The sequence below is a fragment of the Zootoca vivipara genome, chromosome 4, assembly GCF_963506605.1.
Source record: "Zootoca vivipara chromosome 4, rZooViv1.1, whole genome shotgun sequence".
Taxonomy (NCBI): domain Eukaryota; kingdom Metazoa; phylum Chordata; class Lepidosauria; order Squamata; family Lacertidae; genus Zootoca; species Zootoca vivipara.
The window spans coordinates 26,610,704-26,627,645 of record NC_083279.1 but is presented as its reverse complement, the minus strand read 5'-3'; the positions used below and the strand labels follow the sequence as shown (position 1 = coordinate 26,627,645).

General features: G+C 42.6%; 1 protein-coding gene across 1 annotated transcript in view; it reads left to right on the top strand.

Moving 5' to 3' along the window:
• Positions 1-7,488, top strand: part of NCK2 (NCK adaptor protein 2) — a 78,509-nt gene extending 71,021 nt beyond the window's left edge. The window contains exon 5 of the mRNA XM_035114805.2: positions 1,233-7,488. Coding sequence (XP_034970696.1) covers positions 1,233-1,427 — 195 coding nt within the window. The 3' untranslated portion in view covers positions 1,428-7,488. The remainder of the gene's footprint in view (positions 1-1,232) is intronic.
• The last annotated feature ends 9,454 nt before the right edge of the window (positions 7,489-16,942 follow it).

The window sequence follows — 16,942 nt, the reverse complement described above, 5'->3', positions numbered from 1 at the left end:
AACAGACAGCTAACAACCAGAGGGGTCTAAATCACTGGAATTTCCAGATTGCCTGGATAGTGTAGTGGGAAACCTCCACCCACAAACCGAGTGTAATCCAAAATAACTGCCAGTAAAATTCATGTTACTGCTTTTTAGCTAAGAGCAATATATAGCTTGGTTGGCCTCATTGTTAAGGTGGAGCTAAAAGATTTGAAATAATAGGCAATTATCAATTAACACTGCATTGTTTTTCATTAGTTACTGCCAATTGAAATTAGTAGGGAAAGAGGTGCTTCTTTATATCCTCTCTAAGTAAGGGATATATTCTTTTGTTTCTTACCCAGTTCTGTAGCTTGAAAGAAGCTCTCGGCAATCCATGGCTGGGCACACAAACTTAAATGAATTGTTTTGTCTGCTAGTGTTTAACATTGCTGTTTCTTCTGCTCATTTATACAACCCTGGGTTAATACATTGGCCTTAAATGTGTAAAGCCAGATGGGAAGTTAATTGTAGTAAATAAATCTGGCACAGAATTGCATATTGGGAACTCATCTACTTTTTAAAAGCGGCAGAAAAAAAGGATGCTGCGCTGGTGACCAAAGCACACCAATCCCAGGTTAAAGGAAAGCAGAGGGAATAAATTCTGTCCGCACAAGTGTATATATATATACACACTAAAAAAGTAAGCAGGTGTTTGAAACACCCATTCCTGAAGAAATGTTGGCGGCTCAGTTTATGGTGGAATAAGAGACACTGATTTTAACTACCATTTTTTGTAAGTAATACAATACAGCAGATGTGCCATGTTGTTTAAAGTTAAATAGGATGAACTGTTAGATCTTTTTATATGTATAAAAGCTACTTACCGCAGAATAAATCAAGAAAGGCCCTCTTGTGGCCATGGATTCAAACAGCATGCTGCTTTTAGTTAGGCTCTTTCTGCATAGGAATATTCGGTATTTCCGAATGCATATAGGCGTACTTCTCTCGACACTTGTCGGCCTCTGGCTTTAAACCAACGGTGTTTGCATTTGAGCTGCATAATTTATATCTGTATATGGTGCTGTTGAGATTCTTTCACTGAAGATGCTGATTATGATGATAGCAATTCGTATTTTGAAGTACCCAGAGCGCTGAGCCCAGTGGGGGGAAAACTCACTCACAGCTCGTTCACCTCGTTCCATAGCAGACTTTAAAATTGGACATTTGATATTATCATTAAACACTTCCTTTCCTTTTTCTCTTTGCAGCCCAGTGACTTTTCAGTGTCTCTAAAGGCGTCGGGGAAGAATAAACATTTCAAGGTGCAGCTGGTGGACAGTGTCTATTGCATTGGGCAGCGTCGATTTAATACTATGGATGAGTTGGTGGAACACTACAAAAAGGCTCCTATCTTCACCAGTGAACATGGGGAAAAGTTATATCTTGTGAAAGCACTTCAGTGACGTTGAAGATGGACTTAGGCCTGTTGGGGGGCCTCTTATAACTTACAAGCCTTAGGTCCTAAATTCACTTTTATAGAGCAGAGCAGTCCAGTCTGAGACAGTCTTCAGAGAATGACCTCTTTCTAAAGTATTGGCTCTGTTGATTATATTCTTTCTCTTTTGTTTCCCCACCCCACCCCATTTTTTCTCTCTCTCTTTTTTTCTTGCTTACTTGGTCTTTTTTTTTTCCTCTCTGGAAAATTTGGTTGCTTCATGTTTCCCTCAGGTTGAAAATATCACTTAAGTGACCATTCTTCCCTAGGTTCTAAGCTCAGCTCTTCTGTGTACGTTTACATAGTTAGTTCACATAAACAAGGGTTTTTTTCTCAATTGAAAACAGTGTTAACTTGTTCAGATAGCTCACGCTGGCAGAACACATCATTAAGAGGCTGGGCACAGTTTGAATGCACTGAACCTGCAGCTAACTAAGTGAAATATAGTAGACATAACAATTGTGGCTGTGAGTTCTGTAGCTATTTTGCTTACCAAGTAGTATACTCCAGAAATTCCTAGTTTCTAGAAGCACTCTTTACATTCTCTACTCAACTATTACATTTGCCTCCTTGGTTCTTTGTGAAGAGTACACTAACTAAAGCATTTTGTAATAGTACTTCTTAAACTACTACGGTAAAAATTGTAGTAATAAGAAAACTATCTAGCATACTTTGACATGTAATTGCAACAGAGATGTTTCATTGAAAGTCGATTACTTAGAGAATCATTGAATTGTAATGGTTGAATGTTTTGGTAATCTACAACCAAATGTGCCATCCACATAATGCTTTCTTTTCTTGCCCTTCTTCTGCTTGTTTGAATTAAACAATTATGTATTTAATTCTTAAAGTAATATGTATCTGTAGCTGATTGACACTAATACAGACATTTAATAAACATAGCTAATTATGGGCGGGTGGGGCTTCCAACACATAACATGCATACGTTTTATATATGCATAACGGAACAAAAATTCAGGGTTTACAAACGGTGATGTGATTGGTAGTAAGACACACAGAATGTTATATGAAGAAAATGCTTTTTTCCCTTTTTCTTTACTTTTAACCTTCTTATGGTTTTAAATATAGTCTTGATGGCACATTCCTGAAAATTGAACATTGAAAAAAAGGGGGGGGGCCTTGATGATCCCAGAAACATGCTTACCCAGCTTTTTGGATATTGTAATAAAAAAGGTATCATGTGAAGATGGAGTATTGAATTTATCCTTAAGAGTCCTATAGCATGATGAAATGTGGTTAAATGTCACCATTTATATACTGACCGTGAGATTTGGGTAGTTTGATCAGATCAGCCAAACCAAATTGCAATGTTCTTCTTATATTTAAATCTTGAACTCATGCCAAATGTATGGACAGTTGCTTTGTTTGATTTCTTTGAATATAATACGAACGTTGGGGACCTGCTGCCTGTAGTCAAAGGGCCTCTCGCTGCGGTAGTCTTTCAAGTTCTTTTAACTCATGTCACCAACGACCATTGTACCTAATGGTCTTTTCTATATGTAAGTTACCTTCTCAAGATGATCAAAAGCCCACCACTCTTGAATTAGTTCCAATAGGCTTAGAATGGGATTAGACAATTTCATGGGAAAGGGGTCTATTTGCTGCAGTGGCTAAATGGAGAATCCATATTCCATCCTTATGGACACTGGTTGCTTGTGCAAAGGTAGGGGGACAAACCGGTAGCGCAACATGATTGCCTTCAAGCCCTTCTTGCAAGCTTCCTGGAGGCAATCTGGCAAAGAAGATGCTTGACTAGATGGACCTTTGGTAGAATCCAGCAGAGCAGTTGTGACATTCGTCTGAATTTTACTGGGACACAGCTCACTGGAGTCACCTTATATTCTGGCCCAGAGTATGTGTGTTAAACGTATTCAGGCCACAGTAACTTATTCTGAAGCACTCGCATTGACGTTGATAGAATTTCCCTACAGTTGAAGGAAGGCTGGATGTTTACAGCCTTAAACTTCAGTGGTGCTAAATAGACTTGAGTCCCAAGTATGATCACTCTCCTTATGTGCCACAGCTGTGAATGTGCTCCATTGCCAAGGGTCAGGAACAAATAAATGTTGAAGCCAAACCAGAAAAATTGCCGCATTAGCCTGGCAGAAGCTGGTGGCAGACACATGAGAATCAGTTGGCAGGGGATCCTTTTCTCCACGTGGCAAATTTCTTCCACCATTTAATGACTGGATTAAGCTATAAATGCAATAAGCACTGTAGCGAAAACAATTTCAGCTCATCTGATGTGAATGTGGGTGATCTAATCTTATGAATGTCTAATGTATTTTGAATAAGTTCATGGCCTTTGTACAGAGGTAGATCCACAGACATTCATCATGGTTTGTTTGCTTTTTTTAAAAAAAATACTAATGTTAAATTGTATTGCTTTTAAGTACATTTCAGTTTTTTTCTGTATTTACCAGATACATTCTTTTTGAATTGCTATTTTATATTTATTCAAGTTGAATAGTCTGAGTAAGCACTGTAGTTGAGAATATTTATGAATGAGTAAGAATGCAATGCACCAAAACTTTCTGATTCAGCCCTATTGAACTTTGTTGCAACAGTGCTTGTGTAGTTCCTTATTAATTATGTTGAACGCTTACTTTTAAAAAAAAAAAACCCTTTAGAGGTTGGGGTACGGAACTCTACAAATTACTTGGGTTGAACAGGATGCAATAAGTTTTATACAATGAGCTGTTGTTCTCCATGTTGCTTTCTATTTCAATACAACAAAATATTTGCCTTTGTTGTTAAAATGCATTGCTTGATTGAGCTCTTGATAGTGAGATGTGGACCCTTTTTCTTCGAACAATTGGTAGCTTAATTTATCACACCTCAAATGCAAAATAAATAGCTCAGATTATTTCTTCCAGTGAGTAACAGCTTGACTTTGTCAACACTAGCTGATCAATCTACAAACCGGTTTTAAATTCTTCCTGGTGCTCCTCACCACTTTGGTATCAATCTAAAAAAAAACCAAATTTGTCCTTTTGCAGGCATAAAGGTTTGGTGTTTTAAAACCGGCCCTTTTTTTTTTGGTTAAATGATAGAAACCAAAAATTCATTACAAAACATTTAAAGTTATTAAGGTGGCACCTTCTTTTACAAAAAAAAAAAACCAGAGAGAGAGACAGTTTTCACGATAGTGAAGGAGAGCCCATTTCAGATGTTCAGCCATCGAAGTCGCACAGTCCTTCCATGCAGTTGCATCATCGCAGTTTTCAGATGTTAAATTGGTTTTTTGAAGGCTCTCTGTATTCTCCCTTCAATAGCAAGTTTCTGTCTGAGATGTGGGGATGTTTTCAAACATATGAACTCCCCACATGACAATGGAGTTTTTTTCCAGCCTCAGGGGACATGGGAAGCTGTCTTTACCAGTTTTGCTCTGCCTGTTGTTTTGTTTGCTTGTTTGCTTTGGAACATAGATAGATAGACAAAAAAGAGCTAGTGCAGTTACTGCTGGCTTGATTTGCAGTCGCTTTGTGATGGATGGGAGTATTCCACTTGGCTGTTGGTGATTCTGAGAGATGGTTTTGGGGGGGAAGGTTCTTCCTTCCATCAGCTTTCAGACTGCTTGGCAAGGTGCTGGCTTGGTTTCAAAGAAAAAAGCCGCTGCTCCTGTTATTATATACAAACCTATTTCTTTAGCATTTGAACCTGTCCTTGTGACGCAACGATTCCTTTTTTGACTGTTGCTGAAACAAAGGTAGAGCCTTTAAGAAAATAAGTTTGCAGCTGCTGTACCATTGGTGGGGAGCAATGGAGGTGGAGCTTGAGGCCTCCAATAGTGGCAAGAGGGAAGCTTATTCCTATGCATCGGCTATTTTCTGTTTGCGAACTGACATCGTATAGCTTAATTCACTTTACTACACCCATCTCTTTTTCATCTTTATGCTCTTCTTCTTTTCTTGCTTCAGAATTTTACCAATGTCAAACAGCTAGGTGTTCTCCCTGGATGTAATAACCATTATTACACCAGTGAAGGCGGTGAAGGTCCTGTGTGAGTGTCTGGAGGATGGATGGCGGCTAATAGATTGAGGTTGAATCCTGACAAGACAGAGGTACTACTTGTGGGGGAGAGGAGGCGGGTCCCTGGTCCTGAATGGGGTAACTGTGCCCCTGAAGGACCAGGTGCGCAGCCTGGGAGTCATTTTGGACTCACAGCTGTCCATGGAGGCACAGGTCAATTCTGTGTCCAGGGCAGCTGTTTATCAGCTTCATTTGGTATGCAGGGTGAGACCCTACCTGCCCGCAGACTGTCTTGACAGAGTGGTGCATGCTCTAGTTATCTCCCGCTTGGACTACTGTAATGCGCTCTATTTGGGGCTACCTTTGAAGGTGACCCGGAAACTACAACTAATCCAGAATGCAACAGCTAGACTGGTGATGGGAGCGGCTGCCAAGACCACATAACACCAGTCTTGAAAGACCTACATCGGCTCCCAGTACGTTTCCGAGCACAATTCCAAGTGTTGGTGCTGACCTTTAAAGCCCTAAACTGCCTCGGTCCAGTATACCTGAAGGAGCATCTCCACCCCCATTGTTCAACCCGGACACTGAGGTCCAGTGCTGAGGGCCTTCTGGCGGTTCACTTGCTGCGAGAAGCCAAGTTACAGGGAACCAGGCAGAGGGCCTTCTCGGTAGTGGCACCCGCCCTGTGGAATGCCCTCCCACCAGATGTCAAAGAGAACAACAACTACCAGACTTTCAGGAGACATCTGAAGACAGCCCTGTTTAGGGAAGCTTTTAATGTTTAATAGATTATTGTATTTTAATATTCTGTTGGAAGCCGCCCAGAGTGGCTGGGGAAACCCAGCCAGATGGGTGGGGTATAAATAAATAAATAAATTTATTATTATTATTACCCTGTTTCTCATATTTTAAGACATACCCATAAAATAAGCCATAGCAGGATTTTAAGCATTCAAGGAATATAAGCCATACCCCGAAAATAAGACATAGTGATAGGCGCAGCAGCAATGCCAGCCGTGGCAGGAGGAGGAGGAAAAAAACAAGACATCCCTTGAAAATAATCCATAGTGGGTTTTTTTGAGGAAAAAATAAATATAAGACATGTCTTATAATATGAGAAACACGGTATTATTCCTTATGCTCACAACTTTAGCAGAGCCTTTATGCTTTTCTGTAATCCAGAGTCAGTTGTCACGAGAAGCAATGTTTAATGCTATTGCAATGTGATATTTTAGCTTGGAAGTAAATCGGCAACTATGCTGCCGAACGTTTGTTATCTTGTTTTTGTGCCCTTCATTTCTATACCGCTTAATATTTTTACGAATAAATCTCAAAGCAGCTTATAAAGCATTAAAACAACAGATTAAACAACACAGAACAAAACATTAGTGAAGAAAGTCAAGTATGACATTGCAGTTAGTGATATGCATACTGCAAGCCATAGTTTGGACTGTAACTAACCATGGGTTTGCCAGGAGCCTTGGAGCCAGAGAGGTGCCACTTGCTTAACCTTTTGTCATTTCAGGAATGTGAAATATATTTTCATTTAGCAAACGATCCAGGATTTATGCCGGTTTGCAATAATAAGGCATGTGCTTTGGCTCTGTTTCAAACAGGAATAATAATTCAAAGGACTTTGACGCTGGGTAGTTTCATACCATCTTTTCAGTACAAGAAATTGGAGTATAAGAATGTCCCAAAATAAATACATGTTGAAAATTCTGGGGCAACTTTTTGGGGCTGGATTTGCAACCCAACAACTGAATTGGACGGATTAATATATCAGCATGATAAAAGAAACAGTATCTGGTAATTAGATTCCTTTCTTTTCCCAAGGAAATTGCCTTTGTGGGCAACTTTTTACAATTAACTGCTGGCTTGAATGAGAGTATCTTCCAGTTGTATTTATTGTCCATTGACTGTCTTGCCTGATGTCCCTCTTATAGTTTTGTAAATTAATTTGATTATATTCTCCTTGATCTTTATTTAGTTGCTCATAAAAATATTTAATGGTATTGTTGATTTTTCAGATATAGCTGACTCATTTGTCTTGATGTGAAAAGGAAATCAAATTCAGTCATTGTGCCCTCTCTCTGTGTGTGTAAAAGGTGCATTTCAATCTTTAAAGTTGTGAAGTAGGATACTACTACTGCACAGAAGCTGCAGTCCTTTTACAAAATGTCCTTTCCTCATCTCACATGAACAATGACAGCTGAAAGAAGCAGAAGAAAATCAAACTCATGGTTTGTAAGTCCATGATTCGGAAGTGTTCCGATCTGTATATGAAATGTAGCAGCACTACAACTTCCTAGTTATCTTGATGAGTTTCCCTTACCACAATCTAAAATGCCTACCTTAACAGGGCTACTCACTATGTTGATGCAAATACTAAAGGGACGCGGGTGGCGCTGTGGTCTAAACCACTGAACCTAGGGCTTGCTGATCAGAAGGTCGGCGGTTCGAATCCCCACGACGAGGTGAGCTCCCGTTGCTCGGTCCCAGCTCCTGCCAACCTAGCATTTCAAAAGCACGTCAAAGTGCAAGTAGATAAATAGGTACCACTCCAGCGGGAAGGTAAATGGCATTTCTGTGTGCTGCTCTGGTTCGCCAGAAGCGGCTTAATCATGCTGGCCACATGACCCGGAAGCTGTCTGTGGACAAGCGCCAGCTCCCTCGGCCTATAGAGCGAGATGAGCACCGCAACCCCAGAGTCGTCCGCGACTGGACCTAACATTCAGGGGTACCTTTACCTTACTTTGATGTGAATACCACAGAACCTCCTTCCTCTGCCTAGGCCACCAACATTATTGGGCCATTTATTTTTGTCTTAAGAATCCTAAGGTAATTAAAATTTTGCTCTGAGGAGGACAAACAGTGAGTTTTGGAATTGCAGGTGTTAGGAGCTTACCGTATCTTCAAATTAGTGGTGTTGGAGTTTTCAGGAATTCTGAGCAGTCAGTTTGACAAAACAGCACCAAAAGGAAGCTGCTCTGAATGTTAAGTATTTCTCAAGCTCCCTCCCACAGGAATTTGTATCAAAAAATCAATTTACTGGACAAATTTGCTTCCTTACATTACTTGTGAAAATGAGAAATGAAATGTTTATTCTTCTTCTGTGAATTAAGGTGAAGCGACCTCTTTGCATTCCTCAGAAGTGATGATCTACCAATTTCCAAAAATACCTAACCCTATTGGTTTTACTTAATGGATGCAAAGTGAATTTGACACGGAAAATGGGCTTTGTATTGCATTGCAAAATGACACAAAAGCAGCAATGTTGCTGTATAATGGCATGTATATAATTTATAGCACTTATTGCAATGATAGCACTGTTGCACAATATAGAATCGTAGGATCTTGGAATTGGAAGGGACTCCAAGGGTCGTCTAGTTCAATCCCCTGCAATGCAAGAATCTCAACTAAAACATGCATGACAGATGGCCATCCAACCTCTGCTGAGAAGCCTCCAAGGAAGGAGAGTCTGCCACCTTCGGAGGGGAGACCATTCCACTGTATGTTCCTGATGTTCAGTCGGAATCTCCTTTCCTGTAACTTGAAGCCATTGATTCAGGTCCTATCCTCTAGAGCAGGAGAAAAGTTTGCTCTGCCTTCCACACGGCAGCCCTTAATATATTTGAAGATGGCTAACATATGAGTAATTGTTGTATGCAACTTGATTAAATGTCTGAAAGTGAAGAGAGACACTGTAATGCAGGCATCCCCAAACTGTGGCCCTCCAGATGTTTTGGCCTACAACTCCCATGATCCCTAGCTAACAGGACCAGTGGTCGGGGAAGATGGGAATTGTAGTCCAAAACATCTGGAGGGCCGAAGTTTGGGGATGGCTGCTGTAATGCTTACAGAAATGTCTACATGCCTTCCAGAAGCAGTGACAGATACAAATGGAATACTGAGGAGTGCTGACCCAACTTGTTTTAGTGTTCAAGAAATTCTGAAACAAACTTATTTTCTCAAAATGCATAAATTTGATCACTTGGAATACACATTCTCTACTGTGTGTGTAAAAAATAACATCCTGCTTCATGGCTCCAAAATCCCCTAAAAATAGTTTACAAAATAAATAAAGCCACACTCATGCCTTGTGCTAGGACAGAAAATCCATACTGGCTATAGAGAGCCTGGCTTATTCAGGAAGCATTTCCTGCCATTGCCGTCGTCATCATTCCCTGGTCTCTCACCACGCTGCATTTCTCATCAAAAATCCTTTGAGACAAGGGAGCAGCTGGAACTAATTCCAGCTTATGGCAGGAAGTCTTCCCTTGTTCCCTTTACAAATCTAGGAACTTGCAGTCAAAAGCTGTAGCTCCTCCTCGACCAGAAGGCAATACCATATTGTGAACTTGCTAAAGTTTACTTTGAATTTCTTGGATGTTTGTCTGGAGAAATGCACAACTGAAAATTTGTGTTTGCTAACTCACGGGTGTTTGTTTTAGGCTGCTCAGCACTTAGCTGATCATTTTCAGCTCACCGTTTTTAAACAGTGTCAGCTCACCGTTTTTAAACAGTGTCAGCTCACCGTTTTTAAACAGTGTTGTAGGTGGAACCTGCAGCAAAATCTTGCGGGCCAAAGTCCCACTCAGCCCAGAGTTGGTTTGAAAAAGGATTAGCCAATGGTCTGTTTTGTTTCCCAAGACAGACGCATGCCAACAGCTGTGCAAAGGAGATGGGTCTTTTGAGGGCTGAAGAAGAGTTCACATCTTTCAAAGGCGATTCAGTTGAGAAACCACAGACTTTCAGTAATAAATGGAATAGTTATGGAGTATATTAAGGGACCCAGGTGACACTGTGGGTTAAACCACAGTCTAGGGCTTGCTGATCAGAAGGTCGGCGGTTCGAATCCCTGCAATGGGGTGAGCTCCCATTGCTCGGTCCCAGCTCCTGCCCACCTAGCAGTTCAAAAGCACATCAAAGTGCATGTAGATAAATAGGGACCGCTCCGGCGGGAAGGTAAACGACGTTTTCGTGCGCTGCTCTGGTTCGCCAGAAGCAGTTTTGTCATGCTGGCCACATGACCCGGAAGCTGTCTGCGGAAAACGCCGGCTCCCTCGGCCTATAGAGCGAGATGAGCGCCCTTTACCTTTACCTTATACCTTATACCTCATAGTCATAGGCCCAAGACAAGCTTATAAATTTCTCCAGTGATCATTTGTTTCTGCCTTTCGGAGAAGGGGAACATGGCATGTTGGTTAATTGCGCCCAGAACAAAGGTGAGTTGGGAGGGAAACCAGTTCACATTACATTAAAGGACATTAGTGCTTGGGAAGGCTAAACTGATAGTTCCCACTGTTTCAGAACAAGGGCGTACCCACCACGGGGCAAGTTAGGGCAGCTGCCCTACTCTAGAAGCCAGCTGCCCGCCCCCCCCCCAAGCTAAAAAGAAAGAAATCTCAATGCAAAAAGTGGGGTGCGCGGCCCCAGCCAGAAAGAAACAGACCAGCCCTCCCCCCTTTCCCCTTTCCATAACCCATCGCACTTTCTCCTCTCCCCCTCCCACTATCGAGCTGCAAAAGCGGTGGGGTGTAAACGTAAGAGACGGAGGGAAACAGCGCACCCGGGGGATGGGGCGAGCTGCCCAGAGGGGCGACCAGTGCCGTGGGCAGGGGGGCAGGAGGGGGCAATTGCCCCCCCAGAAGCAAAAGGCTAAGGGGCGCAGCGTGGCAGCCCCAGGCTCCGGCTCCCAGCGCAAAGCTCCAGAGGCGCGAGGGGAGCGTAAGCGGAGGAGCGCTAAGCGGGAGTGGGGAGTGTAAGTGGAGGAGGCAGCCACAGGCTCGCGTTCCCCGCGCACCTCTGGAGCTTCGCGCCGGGAACGGGAGCTTGGGGCCGCCTCCTCGGAAGACCTGGGAGGTGCGGAGGAGGCAGCCCCAGGCTTGCGTTCCCCGCGCGCCTCTGGAGCTTCGCGCCGGGAACAAGAGCCTGGGGCTGCCTCCTCAGAAGAGCTGGGAGGACGCAGGCCACGTAGCCCCGCCCATATTCCCACTGTGGCCCCTCCCCTCCCGCCCCTTGCCCCCGCCCCTTGCCCCCCCCTAATTTTGATCCTGGGTACGCCCCTGTTTCAGAAGTGTATCTATCAGGCAGCCCTCAAAAGCTTTCTCCTTGAAGATGAATGTGCTACTGACTAATGACATATTTCACCAGCTAAGGCTGAGGAGCTTGTTTAATTAAAACAGAGTAGGTAGCACACATTACATCAAACATTTATTTTAGCTCTGAAGCTTGTGAAATGCATGGTAATAGATTCATGCAGGAATGCACTTAAAGGGGATTAATGACTTCTGTTAAGTGGGCGATTATTCATTTTCATTTAAATGCATTGTTCAGAGAGTTCTATGAATTAAAAAGAAAATGGCTAAGGAAACAAGGAAGTCCACAATTGATCCATCCCTTTGTGCCCGTGACTTAGAAAGTTTCGTCCAAATACATTATTTTATCTCGTTATGAAAATTATTTACAGCCTTTTATTAGTTGGCAGAATCTCAACTGATTTTCTTTCTTTTCTTAATGCACAACTTGAAAGTGTGCATCAACAGCCCCCAGATAAAGGGAAGCAATAGTACCATTCTGTTCTGCCATGGTCAGGCCCCCACCTGCAGTCCTGTGTCCAGTTCTGGGTGCCACAGTTTACAAAGGATATTGACAAGCTTGGAATGTGTACAGAGGAAGGTCTGAGTCTCTTCATGGGGAGAGAGGTGGAATGAATTGTACACATTGATCAAGTGTTGCTGTCTCTTGATTATGATCCAAAGCCACAGTTGGCCGATATGTGCAAACCACCTGATCCCCCCCCCACTCTACTCTTTTCAAGATAGAATGGAAGGCCGCAGCTCTGAATTATTTAAGCTTGTCCACTTGCCAAGAGATGATTGTTCAATTAAAAGGATTGCATACTTTGCATACCTGAAAAGAGGGCAGGCGGATGGAGTCCCAAACCTTGCCAGAGAAGAATATCTGGGATTATATAACCTATAATGTATGTGTACATTATACTTGGTCCATGGGGTCACGAAGAGTCGGACACGACTAAACAACAACAACATTATACATGTGAAGGATTCCTTCATTTAAAAGTCCATAGTGTCCATTTAAAATTAAAGTCTGAGATGTTTGGCTTGTATTTTATAAAATTTGGGATACTATTCAACACTAAGCCACAGTAGTTGTCGAGAACACTTAATACTGCAATAACAATTCAATTGTAATATTAATTCATAAATTCCTTGCAATTCTTTTAACATGTTCCAACTGCTAATTTAGCAAACTACATCATTAAATAAAGGTATTGGATGGTCTCTTGTGAATTGCCCTGGGATTTTCAAATGAAGGGCAGTATACAGTCATACCTCGGTTTAAGTATGCCTCAGTTTGAGTATTTTCAGTTTAAGTACTCCGCAGACCCGTCTGGAACGGATTAATCCACTTTCCATTACTTACAATGGGAAAGTTCGCTTCAGGTTAAGTACGCTTCAAGTTAAGTACAGACTTCCGGAACCAATTACACTCATACCTCGGGTTAAGTACAGTTCGGGTTGAGTACTTCACGGACCCGTCTGGAACGGATTAATCCACTTTCCATTACATTCAATGGGAAAGTTCGCTTCATTTTAAGTACTCCACGGACCGTCTGGAACGGATTAATCCACTTTCCATTACTTTCAATGGGAAAGTTCGCTTCAGGTTAAGTACGCTTCAAGTTAAGTACAGACTTCTGGAACCAATTGTGTTTGTAAACCGAGGTACCACTGTATACATATTTAATTTACAACAACAACATCGCCCTCATCATCATCTACAACAACAACATCAACATTATTGCTGGGCCGTGCACATTTGAGTTAGAAGTGCATTTGGATTCTACTTCATTCGATGAGTTATTCGACGCACACACTGTGCTAGCAAGAAGATCTATAAAAGGCTTGTGGAATGCTGGAGAAAAAAGCTTAAAAAAGAAGCCAGTAACCTTTCCACAGGTGAGTCTTTTTCTTCTTATAGGGTGTGGTGGAGGCACCAATCTCTTATGCATCATAGTTTCTCCTTTCAGACCACTGGTTGATCACTAAAATAAAATGCATACCCTGCCTTTCTGTCAGTAATGTTGACATTCAAGGCAGCTAATAGTTTATAGGTTGCAGCAGCTTTCGCTCGGACATTCCATAACTGACTCGACTAAGGCCTCTCAGGTAAAATGTTGGTGTGCAATAAATGTGGGTGGTCTTTCCCTAACGTACTTCTGGGGTTCTTGTTTTTTAAGCGAATTTGCTTCTCTACCCTCCTTAAAAGTGCAGTGTTCTGTTGCTTGGAAACAAGGGTTCTTCCACCAGGTATGATGACATCCATCACTGAAGGGGGTGTTTATATGGAATGTGGCTGTGCAGTTGTCATGGGCATATATTGGCTAGTGGCCTGTTGAGACGCTGGTGAGTCTCAACTTCCCTCAGCTCTTGTCTGTGTCATAATTTCAGAGGTGTTTTTACCTTTTCAGGACTGTGCAAGGTTGTATTACTGAAGCGTGTCATCGTCCTGCTATGCAGATGCTTGGGAGCTGGAATAGTGTCATTGCTACATGAATGATCCAAGACACACCCACGCCAACTCTTAATGCCAGTCGCAAACTTGCTAGGTGGCTTTTAAGCAAGGCACTATTCTCCTGGCTTTACCCCCTGTCTGAAATAGGAAAGCTGGCCCATTTTAGACGGCCGTTGTACGGATTGTTGCATAAATGTGTGCGAAGGGCTTTGAACACTCAAGAAACATAGTAAATTGCATCATTGACCTCTCGTCACACCTCTTTAAAAAATGTGTTCTTAAGCTCTGCCCCCCAGCCCCAAAGCACAAATCTTGTATATCCTCCTGCACAACAAGAAGCCTCTCCCTCCCTTGTGCATCTCACCTCCAGCTCTGGATCAGAGCTATTGCTAGTAAAGCACTAAAAAAATAAATGAAATCCTCTACACTATTGCTTTTGTCTGGAAAGCTTTTAAATCTGAAATCCTCTGAAGACTGTGGATCTTTCCCAGCACCCTCTATTATAGCTTAGTCCAGACGATAGTCCAAGGTAGCCCATAAATATTTTGTTAGGCTGTTTTCATGTATTGAGTTTTTGATGGAAAATTGTATAATTTTATTAGGACACTGAATCTTCTCTCTCTTTCGCCTCTCCGCCTCTTCCTCCCCTCTTTTTCATGCAGCATCCGGAATGCATGACTTCATCTGCTTTATTAATTTGGACCTTGGGAATGCTGGCGTTCCATCACAGCTTACTAAAATGTGCTGAGCAAACACCATTGGAAGTCAGGCTATACTGGAGCTTAGATTTACAGCCGCCTTATATGCAAGTAAGCTTCCCACTAGCGTCCCTTTTTTTTAATGAGATCATCTTTAATGATACAGCCTCGTCTTCTTTTACTAATTGGATTAGGCACAGAGGGCGTCGTTAAGGCACAAATAAATACTTTTAAACAACAGGCCCTTTTTTTGGTAACCTTCCAGGGCTGTGCACTGCAGAAGCTCGTTGTTGTTGTTTTTTAAATTGCAGATGCATAGCCATTAACTCTGACAGTGATCGTTTCTGTCCTTGGATGTCATTCAACTCCGATTCCCCCGGAGATTTAGCAGCAAGTTCTATGCAAAGAGAAAAGCAGATGGCTCTTTAGTCAACATTGGCTTCCCCCTCCCCTCCACTGACTTAACTGTGTGTGTGTGGGGGGGGTGCTTTATAGATGGAATTCTTTCAATAGATCATCGTTGTTGTATATCTAACACGGGTGCCCTTGAATAGTCAGAGGGGAATAGGGCTGTGTGTGCGTGTGTGTTTAGACAGAATTCAATGTCTTTAATTCCATAAAGATTTCTGAGTCTTGTAATCAGGGCTTTTTTTCAGCGGAACTTGCCTCTCAGGTGGGCACCATTGCCATTCTAAGAGAACAAGGGAGGCGTTCGTGGTGAGTTCCGGCACCTCTTTTTCTAGAAAAATAGCACTGCTTTAATGTCTATTTACATGAGGTAGTTTGCTGTAGAGAGAGTGATAGCCATGCAAGAGGAACAAGTGACAACCTTGTAATAAATAGAACACAGTCATCAGTAATATAGATCAGTAAAACGCAATGATATAAAACAGTCTTGGGATGCTCAGTTTGCCAGCTTTGTTAAAACGGGCACGACCTTTCACTAATTTGTAAGAAGTTGATATAAACCAGGCATGTCCAACAGGTAGATTGTGATCTACCGGTAGAACACTGGACATCTGCGGTAGATCTCTGGTAGGTCACTGGCTCCCCCCAAAGAACCTGAACAACTGTGGCTCCCGTAAAAAAAAGCTCAACATTTTACCCCCTCCCTGAAAAAACTCAACAACTTTGACCCGAACCCCCCCCCCCAAAATGGGTCTTCCTCCTTCAAAAAAAAAGCTCAACTTTGACCTGAACCACACACCCCCCAAGGGGGTAGATCACTGCCAGTTTTTAACTCTGTGAGTAGATCACAGTCTTTTGGGAGTTGGCCACCCCTGGTATAAACAAAGCAAACACAGTGCTTTGATTTTCTGGTTAAGAAGAGGTAATAACAGTTTGCTCCCTTTACATTCATTAGTAGAAAGAGTATAATTCAGGGGTCAGCAGCATTTTCAGCCATGGGCCGGTCCACCTCCCTCAGACCATGTGGTGGGCCGGACTATTTTTTTAAAAAATGAACAAATTCCTATGCCCCACAAATAACCCAGAGATGCATTTTAAATAAAAAGCTCATGAAAAACACGCTGATTCCCGGACCATCTGCGGGCCGGATTGAGAAGGCGATCCGGTCCACGGGCCTTAGGTTGCCTACCCCTGGTAAAATTAGTGGGTGAGATATTGCAGTAAATCCTGCACCAGTCGTGCTCCTCATGTACTAGGGATGGGGAACGCGTGACCTTTGTTGGACTCAACTCCCATGACCACTTATCAGGGCTGATAGGAACTGTAGTACAGCAACATCTGCAGGGCCACAGGTCCCTCATCCATGATACTTACCCAGTACCTAGCCAAAGAACAGGGCAACTGGTACTGCACATGAAATATATTTTAGAAATTTTAAAAATGTCCAGTAGCACTTTAGAGACCAAGGTGCTGGAGGAGACTCTTGAGAGTCCCATGGACTGCAAGAAGATCAAACCTATCCATTCTTAAGGAAATCAGCCCTGAGTGCTCCCTGGAAGGACAGATCGTGAAGCTGAGGCTCCAATACTTTGGCCACCTCATGAGAAGAGAAGAATCCTTGGGAAAGACCCTGATGTTGGGAAAGATTGAGGGCACTAGGAGAAGGGGACGACAGAGGACGAGATGGTTGGACAGTGTTCTCGAAGCTTCGAACATGAGTTTGACCAAACTGCGGGAGGCAGTGCAAGACAGGAGTGCCTGGCGTGCTATGGTCCATGGGGTCACGAAGAGTCAGACATGACTAAATGACTAAACAACAACAACGACAAGTTTGTTATTG